Raw genomic sequence first — 20,634 nt, 5'->3', positions numbered from 1 at the left:
AGAGCCATGAGGGTGCAGGTTTTCTTTGCAGCCACTGACTCCACCAGGTGATTTCACTGATTAACTGATTCCATCTGCTCAAAGTGATATTAATCAGTAAAATCACCTGGTGGAGTCAGTGGCTGCAAAAAAACCTGCACCCTCATGGCTCTTTCTGGAACAGGTTGCCTACCCCTGATCTGGAGTAAATAAAAATGTGGTTGTGGTAGATTCTCTGAGGACTATAAAAAAAAAGAAAAAAAAAAGTCTCTTACCAGTTCACTGTAATTAATAGTTCCGTTGAGTTCTACGTGTCTACATGTGTGTATAATATGTTGCATATAATGTAACAGGTCTTCTTTGGACGTTTTTGTTTGAGAAGAGTTGGGTTATTTTGCTTGTTTGTTGTAGCAGTTGTGGGATTCTGTTCCTGGTCTGGGGTGTTGGAGGAGGAGCGTGTGCACACAGCTGCTGAGGGAAGCTCTAAATGCTCACTTCCCTCCTCCTCCTCTCCCTGCCGCTCCACACCCCCACAACTTGAGAAATTGAGAAACACTGCAGCGATATTTTGTTGTGCTATAACACATGAAACACAGGGGTTTTACATGTAATTGATACCAGTGTTTTAAAAGTGTTTGTTACTGTTACACTTAGAGAGATATTGTTTATTTGATGTAATCAATTCCAGCTTTAATGTTGTTTTGCATTACATTGCATTGACTTTACCAAATACATTCAGTGTTCTATTTTTTGAAGCGTAGTTTGTTTTGGAAACAAAGTGTAATTTATCACTCCAGCCAGAGAGCAGAGCAGAAGGTTGTACAGTGTGTGAACAGTAAAACTATGTTGATTATTGTAACATGTTTATAGAGCTCCTGTTGAAAGCATTAATGTTGGTGAGGGTGAACTGACAGCAATGTAGAAGAAACAAATAATAATAACTCAATATTTTGATCATCCTGTGTTTTGATTGAAATAATGTGAACTCTCATGTGATGCAGCTAACCCCTGCTGCAAATCAAACAAGAAACTGCAGGCTTTCATGAAGGATTGATGACCAATGAAGTGCTTATTAGTTATTATTTGATGCATGCAAATTAAGTTAGGCCTTAAAGGATAGAGATTGTTGGACAACTTTTCACATGATTATTGTCCATCCTGACCCATAGTTATTCCTGCGAACCAAACATTGTTTATGTATCTGATTCTGTCATTGTTTCTATTTATTATTGGTGTTTAAGCATTGATTAACCCAACAGTTCTATTCTGGGATAAATTGCTCTGCATCTTGTTATCATTTATCATTATTTGTGTACAGACCCAGTGTTTACTCTGACCCATATACCGGCCTCTCAATTTGTACTAACATATCAAAACGAACTGACTCTTCTTCGACGATGCCCACCGTGGTAGGACTGTCATTGGGTCCACAGACGTCTATGAGAAAAGTTCAGATCATAAATGGAAAAATTGAAACAGATGATTGGTTTTTGGTAACCACAGGAATTAGTGGACAAAGAAACAATTGGTTGCTTATGGCAGAGCAGGCAGCAAAACCTGCCAAACAAGACTGTGTCGTGTGCTTAGGGCCTCGTCCAATACTGCATGTAGTACCAGCCCCTTTGACCTCCGATTGTTTGCTTGAAATTATGGTGAATACGTTCATTCCTTTGAATCACAGTTGCACAAGTTGGGATACTATCTATCCTGTGGCCAACATGGCCAAGAATAAACCCCTGTTCTCTGAAGATGTGGCAGAGGGAAACTTTACCTGTGTTAAGCTTCCAAGTACTGGTCTAAAGTTAGGGGGACTAAATGAGACCGTGTGGTGTAACCACACTCTCACACCACCAAGCCCTTTTAAACCCATTGCTAGAAGCGATGTGTGGAGATAATAGGATTTTTGATAGATTACCAAACGATGCCTCGGGTCACTGTACTCTAGTATCACTCCTTTTGCCTGTACAAGTGTTGCCCATGACTGTTGAAGAACTAACCTTAAATGCCAAAGCAGTCATCCCTGAACATTGGACCCGCACTAAGCGAAACACATGGAAGACTGCTGGAGATCCAACTTACATTGACGCTATAGGGGTCCCTAGAGGGGTTCCAGATGAGTATAAATTAGCTGATCAGATCGCAGCTGGTTTTGAATCCTCTATTTGTTGGTGGTGTACCATTAACAAAAATGTAGATAGGATCAATTACATCCATTACAACGTTCAAAGATTAAGCAATTGGACTGAGGAAGGATTCCGAGCAGTGCGCTCCCAACTAGCTGCCACGTCCTTGATGGCGTTCCAGAACCGTATAGCCCTTGACATGCTGTTGGCTGAAAAGGGTGGGGTTTGCGCCATGTTTGGAGAACAGTGTTGCACGTTCATTCCAAACAATACAGCGGCTAATGGCAGCCTGACCCTGGCTATCGAGGGTCTGCGCACCCTGAATCATAAAATGAAGGAGCACAGCGGAGTTAACACTGAGTTTTGGGACTCGTGGTTGGATATGTTTGGGAAATACCGCACGTTAGTCTCATCTGCACTCATCTCTATTGCTGTCTTTGCTGCTATTTTGACCTTGTGTGGATGTTGTTGTATACCCTGTCTACGATCTCTAATCACTAGAATGATCACCACTGCTATCTCACCAGCTGGAAGAGACAATGCTCAGATGTACCCCCTCTTAGGAGACAACCCTGACACAGATGATGAAGAAGACTGCTGTCATGATGAGTTCGATGACAGCGTGCGCTTACCTGACCTGTTCCCAGACCCAGGTGACTACGGTGAACCTGATGACGATGATGATGACCACCAAGCCTCCCAAGTGTGAATGCATCCTTACCACTGTTGGATGATCCCGCAACTGAAAATCTGAAAAGAAGTGGTTGTTAGAATAAATTTTGTTCATGGGTGAATGTTTTATACCGTAAGAATGCATGATAAACAGGGGGGAATTGTTGGATTTATGCATATATGGATATATCAGTTATCATACATTCTTTTATTTTTACTTTAGTAATAGAAATAAACTCATTGTATCTGTCAGAAGTCTGTTGCTGACTTCTTGATGACCTCTTGATAAAGTATGTTACAAATAAGTGAAATGAATGATTACATGAGTTGTTTTTATCTTTGCAGTTAGAGAGAAAGAGGAACTAAAGAAGTTGTTTTTGGTGCAGAGTCAGAGAAAGAGGAACTTAAGTGATGTCACAAGCGAGGCCAGAAGAGCTGATGTTAAAAACAACTGATCAAATAATTAAAGATATGACAACATATGAAATGAATAATAAGGAATGAAAATGTTTGTATATAATCATATGAATTGTTTTTGTGTGAAAGAGAGTTGTAATGGAAAGATTGAATATGATTGATGTGATTCTAAGAGAAAGTATGCTGTAAGCTGTGTTGCAAGCTGATGTTTCTACTCGCACACGTGGTTTCAACCACAGGAAAGAACAAAAGGTTAACTGACATGTGCTGGCTGAGATAACACCTGAAGAACGGAGCACGGGAGAGGATGTTCTAACCGCACCTTCCCCAAACCAGCAGCCTGAGGTCGCAAAACCTGAAGTTGCAAAACCTGCTTATGATTACTCAACTGTTTAAGCCATGTATGCTGACAGCCACGCCTGTATGACATCCTAAATAAAAAGAGCGAGAGCGTAGCCAGAGTTTAGTGCAGTTTGGAGATTGTTAGATAAGCTTGTCTCTGTGCTGCACTCCTCGCGAGCATTTACAATTGAATTCTACTCTCTGACTCTTATTTGACTGTTGTGTCTTTCTCTGTTGCAGTTTAATGATGTTTAGGTGGTTTTAAACCTAACACCCGGTCGCTCCGACGCCCTCTCGTGCTTGAAGCCCGCACTTCAAGCAGGGCGCCATCTTGTGGTGGTGGGCCAGCAGTACCTCCTCTTCAGCGGCCCACACAACACTATTGTGGTGTCTGGATGAGCCAGGACGGGGCCTCAGCCCCTATAAAAGGCTGGATCCACCTCTGGCGGAGCAGTTGGTGTTGGTGACGGGATGAATGAGCAACAGGTATGTAGCTGTAAATAAAGTTGCCGTACTTTTTCTGAGGACAGTCTTTTTCCTGGAAGACCCACGCACACTTTTCTGTTAAACACAACAGCCAGGCTCTTGTGAAACAGAACAGTCATTTATAGCTATACAGTTGTGCCAAATTTACAGAAAAGTAAAAAAAGAACAGAAAAAGCAATGCAAGTGTCACCATCACCAACCACTACAAAGCAACCAAACAGCGCTCTTTGGGCTCTCAAATCCACAATGTGGCGCCGCTTTTACACGCTGCAGCTCAGTGGAAATTTCAAATAAAATAAATGAAAGGAAACAACCACGCTGGCCAGTTTTGTACAGACATTTTCCCCTCAAGTGTGTGTTAACTCCAGCGGGAGCTGATCTGTGTATGTGTATGTGTGTCGGTGTGTGCAAGTTTGGAGTCCAAAGCGCAGATGGCCCCCTTTTCACCCTCCAATCTCTGCTTCGTCAGCAGGGGTGCAGATTCAACCTGTCACCTTTTTTTTTTTTTGTCTTTTAAAAACTTGTTTTATGTCAAATACAGCGCTTGCTGCAGAGGTGAAAGGTGGACCCCTCTGCTGCAACTGAAGAGGACATCACCGCTGCTTTCACCTCTGCAAACAGGCTTTGCCCAGTCAAATTTCTTCTACTTTTATATTGTAGTAACAAGTAACAAAGATGTTTAAGGGAAATGTATCAGAGTAAAAGTATACATTTTATTGAGGAAATGTAGTGGAGTAAAAATGAAAATCATCAGAAATGTAAATAACGAAGTAAAGCAGAGATGCGTCAAAATTCTACTTAAGTACTGTAACAAAGTATTTCTACTTTGTTACATTACAACACTGATATGTAGAAATATGCCAAGTGGTTGCCAAGTGACATAAAACTTGTGCCAATTACATGCAGAGCCACTGTGGCGACCCCGAGTGAAAACTAGGGAGCAGCCGAAGGGTCTTACTAGAAGAAGAAATATGAAAATCCATTACAATCTCTCTTTGAGGAACATTGTTACCTCTGCCAAGGAGGTTATGTTTTCGGTCGCGTTTGTTTGTTTGTCTGTCTGTTTGTCAGCAGGATAACTCAAAACGTTTTGAATGGATTTTGATCAAAGTTTGTGGAGTGGTTGGAAATGACAAGAGGAACAAGTGATTAAATTTTACTGGATCTGGATCACGATCCGGATCCAGGAATTTTTTAAAGGATTCTTCACCATTGCGGGATAGGGGGAATTTTGACATTCTAGTTTCTAACTCCACAATAACAAGGCAGAAAAGCTTGAAAAAAATTAGGGTGTAACATAGTCAAATGTTCTATCAAACAACAAAGTTTGGTGATGATCGGATCCGGATTCCGGATCTGGTGATCCAGAATATGCAAAAATATAGGGAAAATAGAAAATGTGTCAGTGTGAGGTGACAAATGAAGCTAGAGATGCACAACTAACACCAAATTGTAGCTGAATCTGCACTGATTCAGTAAGGTGTCATCAGATTTGATCAGATTTGATCCAGAAGAAAACTGCCATTACCGAAAAATCGTTTTTATACAATAACTTTTGAACTAATAAAGACATAAAAGTGATTCCAAGTTCTAGTGGTATGTTTTCATGGTCAAGGATGTCAAATATACAGGAAAGAAAAGTGTATGTATCATAGTTTTGGTTGTAACACTGAACTGTTGAATAGATCACTGTGCCAAGGAGGGAATCTCTTTAGGATCAGTGATCCTATGGCCTTGGCGGAGGTTTGCACTCTCTGAGTGCTTCTAGTTTTTAAACATTCAATAATTTTCTCACCCATTTCTCGACAGAGCATCTGCAGTATCCTCTTTTGTACCAAATCATGATTTCCATCACATCTTTGAGATAACATATTTTACCTCATTATTAGTCATAAATAGTCCCGACCCAACATTTTTTGAATTTGTTTCAGGCCTGAAATGGATGAATATTAACAAATAAAATGAAGTTGAGCAGAAAAATCATTAACTGTTTTGGGTTCATCTTGTCTGCAGTGACTCAGAAGTCAAAGAAAATGTAAGAATTATGTTGTATGGCTGGGGGGCCTGGCTGCCTTTTTGTTTCTGTCTTTTGTTTTTCCTTCCAGGTGGCTTGCATTTGGGACTGAGTGGCTGTGTTGCTGAGGTTATTAGGACCTCACCCTGATCACCTGCGGCTCGTCAGGACTCACAGCTGAGGTGCATCTATATGGATTGGAACATGGTGGCATTTAAGACTGGAGTATACAGTGTGTATTTGCCAGAGACCCGACCTTGTGACCAGACGGGTGAGATCGTCGTCTCGGGAGCCATCTCATCATCAGTGGATGCAGAGAACGTCCAGGGTTTGATGCACAGTCTGTGAAAGAGGAGGGGTGAGGTCTCACGCTCGTCAGCACACTTCCTGAGGTATGTTAGATTTTGTGACTAACATTTATACAGTCAGTAAATGTGGTGTCCCTCACACCTTTTATATTGAGCTGTATGTTAGTCATGTATCGGCTTCCACTGCAGTGGAGTTTTGTGAACTGGATGTTCCATGCCTGCAGGTTGGGAAGCTGATTAGTAATCAAGCCAGGAAGTGTTTGCTGTTTGTACACCTTTAAGTGTTCTCTCTGTGTGTAGAGTGTGGACTCACATAATGGTTCCTTCTTTCACAGACTCGGTTTGTTGCGGCCACCTGGGGGGTGTCGGCGGGGTCCTTGGGTCCGAACAGCTTCTGGCTCCGGACCGTTAGCGCTGCTGGGAGCGCACCACGCCAGACCGCACTTTCTTTTGTTATTTTTTGTATCACTGTTATGTATTAAATTCAGTTAGCCTTTGTACCGTACTCTGCTTATTTCATACTGGGTCCTTCAAACGCTGGTCGGTTCTCCGAGCTGCGTCCGACACATAACAAATTACTGCAGGTTTTTAATTGACATTTTTCACAGTTTTCTAATTTGGGTTTTAGTTTCACATGAACCAGTTGAACTGATAAATTAGCTTTGAATTAAATTGACTGCTTTTGGTAAAAACCTAAACTCCAAATAGATGAAAATCTGATATGCAATTGAAATGTTTAAATTTCAGAACTAAATAACTAGAGGCCTGAATGTATTTTTTTTCCCCAGTGTGTAAATGTCCTTGGGTCCTGCTGGACGTTGGGATCGGTAAGTAATAAAAAATAAAATAAGATAAATTAAAGTCAAAATAAATCAAAGGGACTTGCTTTAAAGATAAATTTAAGAAAGGTTTAAAATCAGTCTGTTCGTGTCCATTTATAAAATAAATATTACCAGAGTACTAATTTAATATCTACAAAAGTCCCTCCAGGCACCACGTGAACTCCAAAAAAAGCAACTTAATATTAAGTCATCGTGACATTTTCCCCAAAATGTATAAAACATGTCAAATAAACGTGTGTGTGTGTGTGTGTGAGCGCGCGCAAAAAGAGGTGCAGATTGTTTTTTGTTATTCGGATGTGAGTCGGAGTTCAGTATTACACTCAACAGAAATATAAACACAACACTTTTGGTTTTGCTCCCATTTTGTATGAGATGAACTCAAAGATCTAAAACTTTTTCCACATACACAATATCACCATTTCCCTCAAATATTGTTCACAAACCAGTCTAAATCTGTGATAGTGAGCACTTCTCCTTTGCTGAGATAATCCATCCCACCTCACAGGTGTGCCATACCAAGATGCTGATTAGACACCATGATTAGTGCACAGGTGTGCCTTAGACTGCCCACAATAAAAGGCCACTCTGAAAGGTGCAGTTTTATCACACAGCACAATGCCACAGATGTCGCAAGATTTGAGGGAGCGTGGAATTGGCATGCTGACAGCAGGAATGTCAACCAGAGCTGTTGCTCATTTATTGAATGTTCATTTCTCTACCATAAGCCGTCTCCAAAGGTGTTTCAGAGAATTTGGCAGTACATCCAACCAGCCTCACAACCGCAGACCACGTGTAACCACACCAGCCCAGGACCTCCACATCCAGCATGTTCACCTCCAAGATCATCTGAGACCAGCCACTCGGACAGCTGCTGAAACAATCGGTTTGCATAACCAAAGAATTTCTGCACAAACTGTCAGAAACCGTCTCAGGGAAGCTCATCTGCATGCTCGTCGTCCTTATCGGGGTCTTGACCTGACTCCAGTTTGTCGTCGTAACCGACTTGAGTGGGCAAATGCTCACATTCGCTGGCGTTTGGCACATTGGAGAGGTGTTCTCTTCACGGATGAATCCCGGTTCACACTGTTCAGGGCAGATGGCAGACAGCGTGTGTGGCGTCGTGTGGGTGAGCGGTTTTCTGATGTCAATGCTGTGGATCGAGTGGCCCATGGTGGCGGTGGGGTTATGGTATGGGCAGGCGTCTGTTATGGACGAAGAACACAGGTGCATTTTATTGATGGCATTTTGAATGCACAGAGATACCGTGACGAGATCCTGAGGCCCCTTGTTGTGCCATCCAAGAACATCACCTCATGTTGCAGCAGGATAATGCACGGCCCCATGTTGCAAGGATCTGTACACAATTCTTGGAAGCTGAAAATGTCCCAGTTCTTGCATGGCCGGCATACTCACCGGACATGTCACCCATTGAGCATGTTTGGGATGCTCTGGACCGGCATATACGACAGCGTGTACCAGTTCCTGCCAATATCCAGCAATTTCGCACAGCCATTGAAGAGGAGTGGACCAACATTCCACAGGCCACAATTGACAACCTGATCAACTCTATGTGAAGGAGATGTGTTGCACTACATGAGGCAAATGGTGGTCACACCAGATACTGACTGGTATCCCCCCCATTAAAACAAAACTGCACCTTTCAGAGTGGCCTTTTATTGTGGGCAGTCTAAGGCACACCTGTGCACTAATCATGGTGTCTAATCAGCATCTTGGTATGGCACACCTGTGAGGTGGGATGGATTATCTCAGCAAAGGAGAAGTGCTCACTATCACAGATTTAAAATGGGAGCAAAACCAAAAGTGTTGCGTTTATATTTTTGTTGAGTGTATGTGGAATATGATTAATATGTATATTTAGATTGTATATTTATTGGAATTAATAAATGTTTGACTGTATGGAGGGATGATTTTCATTTTGGTTGGAATGATGATGAACAGGTGAAAGGGGGTGGGGTGAATGAATGAAAAGGTCTTCTTGTTCCTTTTCATATATTTAATTGGTAATTCATTTGGTAATTACCAATTACCAAATGAGTTACCAATTACCAAAGGGAGTTTTTGCTTCCCACTGTCACCAAGTGCTTGCTCATAGGGGGTCGTTTTGACCGTTGCGGTTTTTCTGTAATTATTGTATGGCTTTTGCCTTACAATGTAAAGCGCCTTGGGGCGACTGTTTGTTGTGATTTGGCGCTATATAAATACAATTGATTTGATTTGATTTAATTGGTAACTCAGTTTATTTCAAACACAAGGTTTACAGATGTACATAAAAAAATAATCATAAATATATAAAACAAGAAGCAAAAGATCTGCTATTTAAAACAACCACCACAAGAGGGCAGTAGCACCTCAACTGGTCAATAAAAATAAAAGACTAAACACCAAATTTTTATATACATACATATACATATATATATATATACATACATATACATATATATATATACATATACATATACATATATACATATATATATATATATATATATATATATATATATATATATATATATATATATATATATATATAAACTTAAAGAGTTAAATTTAACACCAGGCTCAAATCAATCACATAAATATGAACAACTTTAAATTGAGTCCGTCATGTTTGTGGTCAAACCTCAATTTAACAGATTTATCTCATCAAAAAAACAACAAACTGATGGAACAATAAGCTGATTATCAATAATCACACAAAGATGATATTTAATCGACGACTGAGGTGAGATGAAAAATCACACTGCGATATCAAAGGGCCGTCGCGCCACCTGCTCGGCGATGACGTCAGCAGGGAGCTGCAGCCTGATTGGCTGAGGCGGGGTAGTGGGCGGGGCCAGCAGCAGGTATGTTTGTCTGTGTCTCTGCTGCTGGATGTTTTTTGGAAAATGTCTTTCAGAAGGATCTTTCTCGTCCTCTGCGTGAGCGCGGCAGCGCTTTGTGACGTAACGCATTTGAAAGCGTCCGTCGGCGAACACGCGCAGGCGCGCGCCGTGTCCGGTCTTCTGCGGCGGCTGGTCGGGAACAGGTCTGCCGAATTCACAGTGGAGGTCCACAGGAACCTGTCCCGGGACGGGCTGGACGTCTGCGAGCTCCGCTCCGCCGGCGACCGGCTGACGGTGACCGGAAGCAGCGGGGTGGCCGCCGCTTCCGGTCTCTACAGCTACTTCAAACACTTCTGCAACTGCCACGTGTCCTGGTCAGGTGACCAGCTGGACCTGCCCCGCCCCCTGCCCAAAGTCAGCGGCATCCTGCGCATCAGCACCCCCCACAGGTCAGTCCCGGCACTGCAGCAAGGTTTTATTTTGGACATGAAAGACAAAAGAAACTAAAAGACACAGAAAATCAACAAATCACAAAATAGAAAAAGGCAAAACAACAAGAGCAATGTCAACGCACCTATTCAGTCTGACCCCGCGACCTTTCTAAGTCCTAAATCATCAGCTGGTTTCAAAATACTGTCTTTTAAACAAATTTGTAACTAGATGTATGTATAAATAATGCCTACTAATACCTCATAATTATCCATGTTTACAAACATAAAAAAACCCCAATAATAAACAAGTAAATGTAAGTAATAAGTGAACCTGTCGAAGCCCTTTGTCCCTTGGTCCTGTGAAAACCATGTTTTTATACCGCCGTTTGAACTGGGTCATGCCTGGACGTTGCTTGAGCTTCGCCCCCCCCACCACCACCACCACCACCAACCCACAGCTTCACCCCACATATTGATACATAAAACCTTTATAATGTTGAACAAACCCGTAGATGTTCTAGTTTATAATCCCTATCTCTGTTTAAAAAAAAATATTTTGGTATATTTCCAGGAAGTAGATTATTTGCTGCTTTATACATAATTTGTGTTGTTTGTGGATGAATCAAGTCATTGAATTTTAATGTTTCTGATTTTAAGAAGTGTGAAGTTGTTCTTTATAACTGCCATTATGAATTATCCTCATGACTCTTTTTTTGGAGTATCGATAGTGAATGTAGTGTACATTTAAAAGTATTGCTACAAACCTCTACACAGTAGAGAATGTGGAGTGGTTTGTAGTCCAGAATGTGTTTGTCCTTACCGAGTACTGAGATAGTTTATTTTGTACATATTTGCAGTCAGGTTTACAGTTTATTTTGATGTGTATTATTACACCAAGAACGTTATAGGGCCCTGTCACACCTGGCGTACGCTGTCGCACCTTGATGAGTTGTCCGGTTTCCACCGAGTGGTCTGGGTCGGTACTGCGTGGTGTGGTACGGGTCAGAATGGTTAAGTCTGACTTGGTTTGCGTTTCCAACACCAGCAGAACCCTTTTGTTTGGCAGGTGGAACACTTAAATATTGTCGAGCACGTCATCAGACGCTGTCGCATGGCGTTTGCTCCACATGTAGGCACAACAGAGTAATTTAATATTATTTTATTTTTGTGTTGGTGGCTCATGGGATTTACTTTCATCACTTGCAGACTGTTGAAAAGTGGACTGTTGTCTGTGGTAAACACTGGCGTGAATGAATGAAATGCTGTGACTATTTAAGCGGCTGTCGTGGTTTGATCGGTCCCCCCGCCGTTTGATCGGTCCCACCGTGCGGCCAGGGGGACCAATCAGGTGGCGACACCGGCATCTTCAAGCTGAGAAACAACAGAGGGACTTGCTTCAGCCACGACAAGGAACTAAAGTATTTTCAGGCATCAAAGTCAAGAGGTTTTATGTGGATAAGTTGTCATAAGGCTGTGATGATGAATCCAACTGAAACAAACAGGTCAGATTAAGACTTTATATTTACTTTGTGTGTGAATGGTTTTAATGTTTGAAACGGTTTGTTCATGAGAACTGCAGCTTTAATCAGTGGACAGCATTAATGGACATATTTTGACTGTGTAACTTACAAGAAGCGTGTGTCAAAACAATCTATGCAAATGACAGAATAATGATAAAACACGACAGAATGATGATAAAACAGAACAGAGCGACGACAAAACGATCCGAAAATGACTGAATGACGACGAAACAGGACAGAGCGGCGACAAAACGATCCGAAAATGACAGAATGACGACGAAACAGGACAGAGCGGCGACAAAACGATCCGAAAATGACAGAATGACGACGAAACAGGACAGAGCGGCGACAAAACGATCCGAAAATGACAGAATGACGACGAAACAGGACAGAGCGGCGACAAAACGATCCGAAAATGACAGAATGACGACGAAACAGGACAGAGCGGCGACAAAAACGATCCGAAAATGACAGAATGACGACGAAACAGGACAGAGCGGCGACAAAACGATCCGAAAATGACAGAATGACGACGAAACAGGAACAGAGCGGCGACAAAACGATCCGAAAATGACAGAATGACGACGACACAGGACAGAGCGGCGACAAAACGATCCGAAAATGACAGAATGACGACGACACAGGACAGAGCGGCGACAAAACGATCCGAAAATGACAGAATGACGACGACACAGGACAGAGCGGCGACAAAACGATCCGAAAATGACAGAATGACGACGACACAGGACAGAGCGGCGACAAAAACGATCCGAAAATGACAGAATGACGACGACACAGGACAGAGCGGCGACCAAAACGATCCGAAAATGACAGAATGACGACGACACAGGACAGAGCGGCGACAAAACGATCCGAAAATGACAGAATGACGACGACACAGGACAGAGCGGCGACAAAACGATCCGAAAATGACAGAATGACGACGACACAGGACAGAGCGGCGACAAAACGATCCGAAAATGACAGAATGACGACGACACAGGACAGAGCGGCGACAAAACGATCCGAAAATGACAGAATGACGACGAAACAGGACAGAGCGGCGACAAAACGATCCGAAAATGACAGAATGACGACGACACAGGACAGAGCGGCGACAAAACGATCCGAAAATGACAGAATGACGACGACACAGGACAGAGCGGCGACAAAACGATCCGAAAATGGACAGAATGACGACGACACAGGACAGAGCGGCGACAAAACGATCCGAAAATGGACAGAAGGACGGCGAAAGACGACAGTGACGACAAAACGATCCGAAAATGGACAGAAGGACGACAATACACGCCATTATCATTATTATTCATATTATTATTATCATTATTATCGTTATTATTATTATTATGGCTATCATTATTATGACACACGTCACGTAGCCCAATATCACAGCGTGTGTGGGGTCTCCCGTCCACAAACGAGCACACAGCCTGATGAATGTGACATGTAGCCAATCGGAAAGCGAGGTGACGGATGCACGGAGCGGAAAATAAAATCAAAACAGCTGTTATGGTGCACCAGAAAGTCTTGTGTCTCCACTCCTTTAAAGCACGTCTTTTCTTTTTGTAAGCAGTAAGCAGGCACTCAGGCACTCTCTGTCTGCTTCAGCAGGCATTGACATTAAGCTTTTTAGTGTATTTGTCCATAGGACAAGTAACCCTGGCAGTTTACTTGTCCTATAGGAAAAGCTGGTTGTCCGGACAACCCGTGACTGAGATTCAAATTAAATATTTATCACATGTACTTTGCTCTGACTTGTCACTTAATAAAAACCTGTCATACTTTTGTTTGTAAGTACTTTAATTTTAATATTCCAACATAAGAAATGCAGCTGAAATAGAAAAATCATTACATTTCAACATTTTCTGGGACTGAGATTCAGTTTAAATATTTATCACATCTACTTTGCTGTGACACATCACTTCATGAAAAAGTTAATACTGTCACTCTCCTGTGTGGGTGGTAAAATTGAATTTCCAAAAAATAAATTTTATTAATTTTATTTATTTTATTTTAAATAATTGGTAAATGCCAATATGCATCTGCTTCTCTCCTGTGTGTTTTCTGAATTTGTCACTGTTCAATGCATGATCATTTCCCAGTATGTATTTTATAAAGCAAATCAAATTATTTTATTTCAACATTTAAAAATGACTTACTGGCCTGCAATTGAAGGAAAATCCTGACAGACATGGCAGTATATTGTGTTGTCCTCTTCCTTGTGCCCCAGCCATGGATAATCCTGTGTCCAGCTACTCACAAACTTCCTCTCTCTTCATACCTCTTCTTTGAAGGTTCTACACTTGCAGGAATTGATGCTTTGCATTTGACTGGTGTTTTCCCTGGTATCTGGCCCGGTTTCAGAGGTTTCATATATATATATATATATATATATATATATTTCCTTCTTTTAGTTTTTAGGCTTTAGTGTAAAGCAGTTTTATTTCAGAAGATGTGGCAACAGAAACAGGGAGGCACTTATTGCCTTAATCCAAATTAAAAAATAATAATAAAAAAAAACTTCACTAAAAGACACAAAACATAAATAATGCATGGCCCGTGGTCTTATAGTTTTTCAAAATGTGGTGGTGATGGACACGTAATGATCCTGACATTTACTTTGTCTTTTATTTCTGTAACTGCAGACTGTATGAAACCAACATATTTCATGCTTTTTGAGGTCAGCTTTGTTTATTTGTTTGTTAATATATATCCATTCCTATATTTGAGGCCTGCAGAATTTTCCAAGAAAAAAAGGTTGGGACAAGGCAGTTTATTGTTAACGGAAGAATTATTTAATAATATTTACAGCCAGTTTTCTTGGGAAATGTCAGGGGATGAATACATGAACATTTCCAACTCACTGAATATTTCTTAGACTTTATTTACATCAATCATTCAGAAATACAAACAGTGTGGTACTTTATGGTAAATCTTTGTCAGGTAGGCAGTTCTCAAAAACTAAATGTCCATGCTGGAAGGAGACAAGTGAGGGAAGCCACCAAGACACAACTTTGGAAGAATGTTTGGCTTCTGTGGGTGTGAGTGTGAGAGTGGAGAAACTGGGAATATAACAGCATTTTTATTTTTATCTTCATTTTACATACAGTCCCTACTTTTTTATTTGAGGTTGTTTCTAAAAATACAGAAAAGTGTAGGAAAAACTGAACAATGCAGACTGATTTGACTTGTGATTTTTGAAAATAATACGCGGTAACTTACTTTGAAATAAATGAAACTCAGAACTGCAGCCTAATAATTTTGAAAAATAAAAATCAGCAGCTTGTATTTTTATTCAGACTAGAGTTCGTTTCCTTTTTTTTCTCCTCCTCAGTCACGTTTTGTGCTTGAACATTAAACAACTACATTAAGTCATCTAAAATAAATATCTTTGGAAAATAACAGCCTGTTAAAGTTCAGAGTTCTCAGCTGCTTTATGTGATTTTTGCTTCTGAACATCACTGCAAAGTTTCTCCACATCAAGTTTTTTTAATCACACGTGTGTGTGTGATTTTTATTCTGTTCATTCATATATTCTCATTTTAAGGAATTTTGACCAATTTATTTCATCTCATAATTTCAGTGTAACTGTCACCGTCATCATGTGCACATGGTGTGAACAAAACGTACCGTCAGAGAAGTCCAGAGAGAAATAAAGGCAGCGCGCCCCCCCTCGTAGCCACTCGCTGACTCTCTCTCTCTCTCACACACACACACACACACACAGATGGCTGTAGCGATCGGACCGTCTTAATTTTAGACGGCTTTAAGCAAAGCCGCCCGCTATTTTTTCGGTGTCTTTTTTGAGAATTGACCGCTCAAATGGCGGCAGGACGGCTCGCTGCCTAAAAGCTGTCTGCGTCCTGGTGCTGAAGTTGTGTCCATGTGTGGAAAGTTCTGCAGGTCACACTGTTTCAAGCTGCTTGATAGCACCTGTAATATGCTTTTAAACCTGCTTTCAAATCCAAAAGCTGTGCATATTCAGCATGGTTTGAATGTTTCAGAAATGTTTTAATTTCAGGAGAAGACATTGACATTCCAGAAATTTACCTCTGTTGAGCCACCGAACGTCTGTGTGTCTCCTCCAGCTGCAAACAGTATAGAATAAGAATAAATGCGTCCTCAGACTCATGGCCCGAACAGAACACTGCAATCTTTTTCACCACATTCATCACCCTTCATATTTATAGATTGTTGTGCTGCTCACCGACTTTTCAAATCCTGGACTTTTCGGGCGAGCAGAGGGGATTTAGCCAGGTTAGCGTTAGAAGTTAGCATCGTATTTCTTGTGAATTGTCAAATGTCAGGATGAAAATTATAATTTTTTGTTTCTTGTCCACCATAGAAGAAGAGTTCTTTTTCTCTGGGGTTTAATGGCAGCCGGCGTCCTTGTTGGTGTATTGGTGCCACCTGCTGCATCAGTCTGTTATAGCAGCACTAAATCCTCTCCAGTCCAGTGACTGATTTTTTTTTTTCTTTTTTTCTCATGCAATCGACTGGAACTCAGCCCACGATTGACCGGTCAATCATGGTCGACTGGTTGGGCACGCCAGGGTTAGGGTTAATATGGCGCAAAACTTATGTTTTTTGGGGGGGTTGAGGCTGATCGAAAACGGTCTTGTTTCTGTGGACACTGTGATTATATTTTGTTTCCTTTCATGTTTTAAACATGTAACTTTGGTAGTAATCTGAAGTAATTTCTTCTGTTTGTGCCCAGGTTTCGGTATTACCAGAACGTCTGCACGTACAGCTATTCCTTCGTGTGGTGGGACTGGCCAAGATGGGAGCGAGAGATCGACTGGATGGCGCTCAATGGCATCAACCTGCCTTTGGCTTTCACCGGACAAGAAGCCCTGTGGCAGGAAGTAAGAACAAGCCCACATCACTTAAACAATGATGCTAAAGCAACAAACTCAAACACTGCATCTCTGAAACAGCTTCTGGCCCCGGGATAAAGGCTCAGCTCTCTGCTCTGGGTTGCCACCGAGTGTCTGTGGACTCTGGATAAGGTCACTTTGGCCAGCTGTGCAGGACCCCGTTTCTGGGGCTGCTGGGTTGTTGATGGCTGTGGCTTCGTGCTGGATGTGAGCATGTTTCTGGGATGTGCAGGAGACATGTCCAGATTGCAGCTCTACCTTGTGGAGATTTTCTGTCTCTCGTCCTCACTGCTCCAGAACAGAGGCTGATGTGGCGGGTGTGGACTCCCTGATTCCTTAGTGTTTCAAACATTCCAACATAACTGAACATAAAGCAAAGGTAAAGACAGCCATGGGAACCAAATGAGACCGTGTGTGTGTGTGTGTGTGTGTGTGTGTGTGTGTGTGTGTGTGTGTGTGTGTGTGTGTGTGTGTGTGTGTGTGTGTGTAAGACCTTCTTCACAGAAGTGGCGCAGGTCTCGGAAGTGCACAGGGTCGGACTGGGAACAAATTTCGGCCCTGGCATTTTTACTCTGGACCAGCCCACTATTGGCCCGATGAATCCACCCCCAAACACGCACACCCACCCGTCCATACCAAACCCCCAATGAACAAATACTATACACCTAAACACCATGAACACACACCTAAACACACACTTTCACTGTCATTTCACCTTGATCATAGTACAAAATGGAAGCAAAAGCACACAGGTGGAAAAAAGCTTTTGTAAGCACACAGGTGGAAAAAAGCTTTTGTGTCTCCAAAGTGTGTGTGTGTGTGTGTGTGTGTGTGTGTGTGTGTGTGTGTGTGTGTGTGTGTGTGTGTGTGTGTGTGTGTGTGTGTGTGTGTGTGTGTGTGTGTGTGTGTGTGTGTGTGTGTGTGTGTGTGTGTGTGTGTGTGTGTGTGTGTGTGTGTGTGTGTGAGAGAGAGAGAAAATTAAGGTAATATTTTGCATGAACATTACTGAGTGGAATGGAGGCAAAAAAGAAGCTTGAAAAACTTAAATTAAATAACTTCACTAACTAATAACACCAAAACCTTTAAATTAAATTGGTTAAAATTAACAGTGTAGAGGACGAAGCAAATTAAGTATACAAAACCACTTAATTAAATGCGTTACTAAACTTGGGTTTGTCTGACTATAAGTGTCTTGTGTGTACTGAGTGGCTGAGTTAGAATTTCTTTAAAAAACATGCAAATTGCTATTTTAGGGTTTTGTTTTGTTTTGTTTTTAAACTGAGCAAATAATTTGTTTTAGAGTGTGGAATACTCCAAAGAATATTTCACTTCTGTGAACTGATCCTCATAACGTGTAAAGTGAAATCAAAATGCCAGCATGGCTGCAGCTTTGAACACTGTTACAAACAGCCCCGGCCTCCCCTATTACCATTATAATTGGTCTGCTGTCCCAATAAAGATCACAGCTTTGACCCCCTAAAACAAACAAAAAAAACATCACTCACTTGTTTTATCTTAAATTTTCACCCTCGTTTCCACACCAGGAGCAACTTTCGGGAATAAATCCGAGCAGCAGGGAGAGCGCGAAGCGCAGAGAAGTCCAGGCGCCGAGGACTCAGTCCATTCACAGGGGCGCAGTGTTGCCAGATATGAAATATGAAATTATCGTACCAAAACCTCAAAATTATTGTATTTTGGGAGAAATGATCGTACACAAACAAAACGCATACAACGTAGCTATTTTAGTGGGTTTTTTTTGTTTTTTTTTTATATTTCCAAAGAATTTTGTCATTTTTAAACAGTAATTATAGTAATGGGGAAACTAGAACGCACTACTAGAAAGATTTTTTTTTTTTCTGTGAAGGGACACAAACAATTACCAGACTAGAAAGAGTCAAATTCAACCTCGAGGTCGCTGTCGTCATCCGATGCCAAGGCCACTTGTGCAGATTTTGTTCAACACAGAAAAAATGTTGACACCGCCATAAGGAACGTGAACTTTTTTTTTATTTTTCTTGTATATCTCTTTGCTCTTGTGTTTTGTTCGTTTGTTATTGCATTTGTTGAAATAAAGTTTCAGAAAAAAAAGGTGTTGGTTGGGGAAACTTCCTGTCACGGCAGAGATTGGATGGGAACTTTGTATGAGAGGGGGCGGGCTTTCAAATGACGTTGTCCCGGGCGGCCAAAGCCAGCAGCAGCCCTGTGTGTGGTGTGTCTTTGATGCCGCCTGAGTGCAACGCCTGCAAAATGATTCTTGGGTGTCAGAGAGAGATGCGTGTTTGGGCAACCAACTGAAATTATCATACATTTTGGATTTTTTCCCATTATTGATCGTACATCGTACAGACGGTAAAACTGTCGTACAAATACGAAAATTATCGTACATCTGGCAACACTGCAGGGGCAGGAGCGACCGCCTGCTCTTCCTGCAATCTGATTGGCCACCCTGTATGCTTCTCCAATTGTCATTGACTGTTGGTCATGTCAATCATTGTGCTCGATGTAAGTCACCGTTGTGTGATCAAACGGAAACAAAACTGAAACCTAGAATAGGACTGCGCCGTGTATGAAACACTACAGAACTTTTATTTTGACACAAATTCAGGAAGTGGTTCTGCAGCTGCGCCGATTAAATGCTGTAGCTTCACCGATCACGGACTTTCCTCATGTTGACAGCAGCGCGCGGTTCGAGAACACTGTATTTCCATAATCTCTATAAATATGGGAGGGCCGGCCCACGCACGTGAAAACGTGCAGCGGCCCACCGGGCAAATGCCCAAAATCACCGATTATCAGTCCGAGTATGGAAGTGCGTGACTATGCATGTGTCCATGTGATCAGTGTGTGTCCCATGTCATGATTCACAAGTTGAATCTCAGTACCCATCGTCTCCTCACAAAGACCTCAGACAAGGATAACAGTGGCTGTAGTTTGAGTCCAGTTGTGGCCACCAGGGGGCCAAGGCTCAAAAACCCAGTGTCCGTGGTAATGTCAGGAGGACTATACAGTTGTGCTCAAACATACGCTGGCAGAATTTTTGTTTTTTTGGCCATTTTTCAGAGAATATGAATGATAACTGTGATAGACTGTTGTCCTATCCAAGGTGAACTCCGCCTCTTCCTTTATGACCGCTGGGTTTCGCTCCAGCACCCCCTCCACCACCACCAAGTATTTCACCCAGTGGCAAATGCTGACAAATATAGGGAATTTAGGGTTTTGTCAGTGTTCATAAAAGATTGCAAAACAACTCACAAACAGTTTTTCAGGGTCACAGACAGTTTTTCTTGTCGCAAAGAAATTTTGAACATGTTCAAAATTATTTTTCCATAAACAGTTGTAAGAGTTTGCAAACACTTGTAACACATGTCACTAAAGTTCTTTTTGGTTCACCAAGTAGTAAACAGTAGCAACTCTTTAAGAATCTTCTTACTCAAAGGCAGCAGCACGTTGGGCTTCTTCCTGATAGAAACTCATTTTCATATTCTGGAAATCCATCTTCTATATTGCTTCAACAGGCACATTTTCTGAACTGTGTCTTCCACAGTGGCCCAGAGAAATCTGAATGCTGAGGAGGGTTTGCTCATCCTTTTTATAGGTTTGGGTCCATCAGTAGGGGTAAGGGTGGTTCAGTTCCGAGAGTCACCTGTTATTTTACCAGGAGCTGGCAAAAGGTCCCAAATGTTCCCAAACAGTGGCAGATAGTTGCTAATCATCACAAACACTGTCACTAACATTTGCTAACAGTCACTAAAGTTCACC

General features: G+C 41.8%; 1 protein-coding gene across 1 annotated transcript in view; it reads left to right on the top strand.

Annotated features, from left to right (window-relative positions):
* The first annotated feature begins 9,939 nt into the window (after window positions 1-9,939).
* The window catches only part of LOC117531329 (alpha-N-acetylglucosaminidase-like), a 31,106-nt gene continuing 20,411 nt past the window's right edge, over window positions 9,940-20,634 (top strand). Inside the window, exons 1-2 of the mRNA XM_034194400.1 lie at window positions 9,940-10,475; window positions 16,716-16,863. Coding sequence (XP_034050291.1) covers window positions 10,090-10,475; window positions 16,716-16,863 — 534 coding nt within the window. The 5' untranslated portion in view covers window positions 9,940-10,089. The remainder of the gene's footprint in view (window positions 10,476-16,715; window positions 16,864-20,634) is intronic.

Source organism: Thalassophryne amazonica, chromosome 18 (genome assembly GCF_902500255.1).
Source record: "Thalassophryne amazonica chromosome 18, fThaAma1.1, whole genome shotgun sequence".
NCBI classification, from domain to species: Eukaryota; Metazoa; Chordata; class Actinopteri; order Batrachoidiformes; family Batrachoididae; genus Thalassophryne; species Thalassophryne amazonica.
This window is presented reverse-complemented; position numbering and strand designations above follow the sequence as displayed.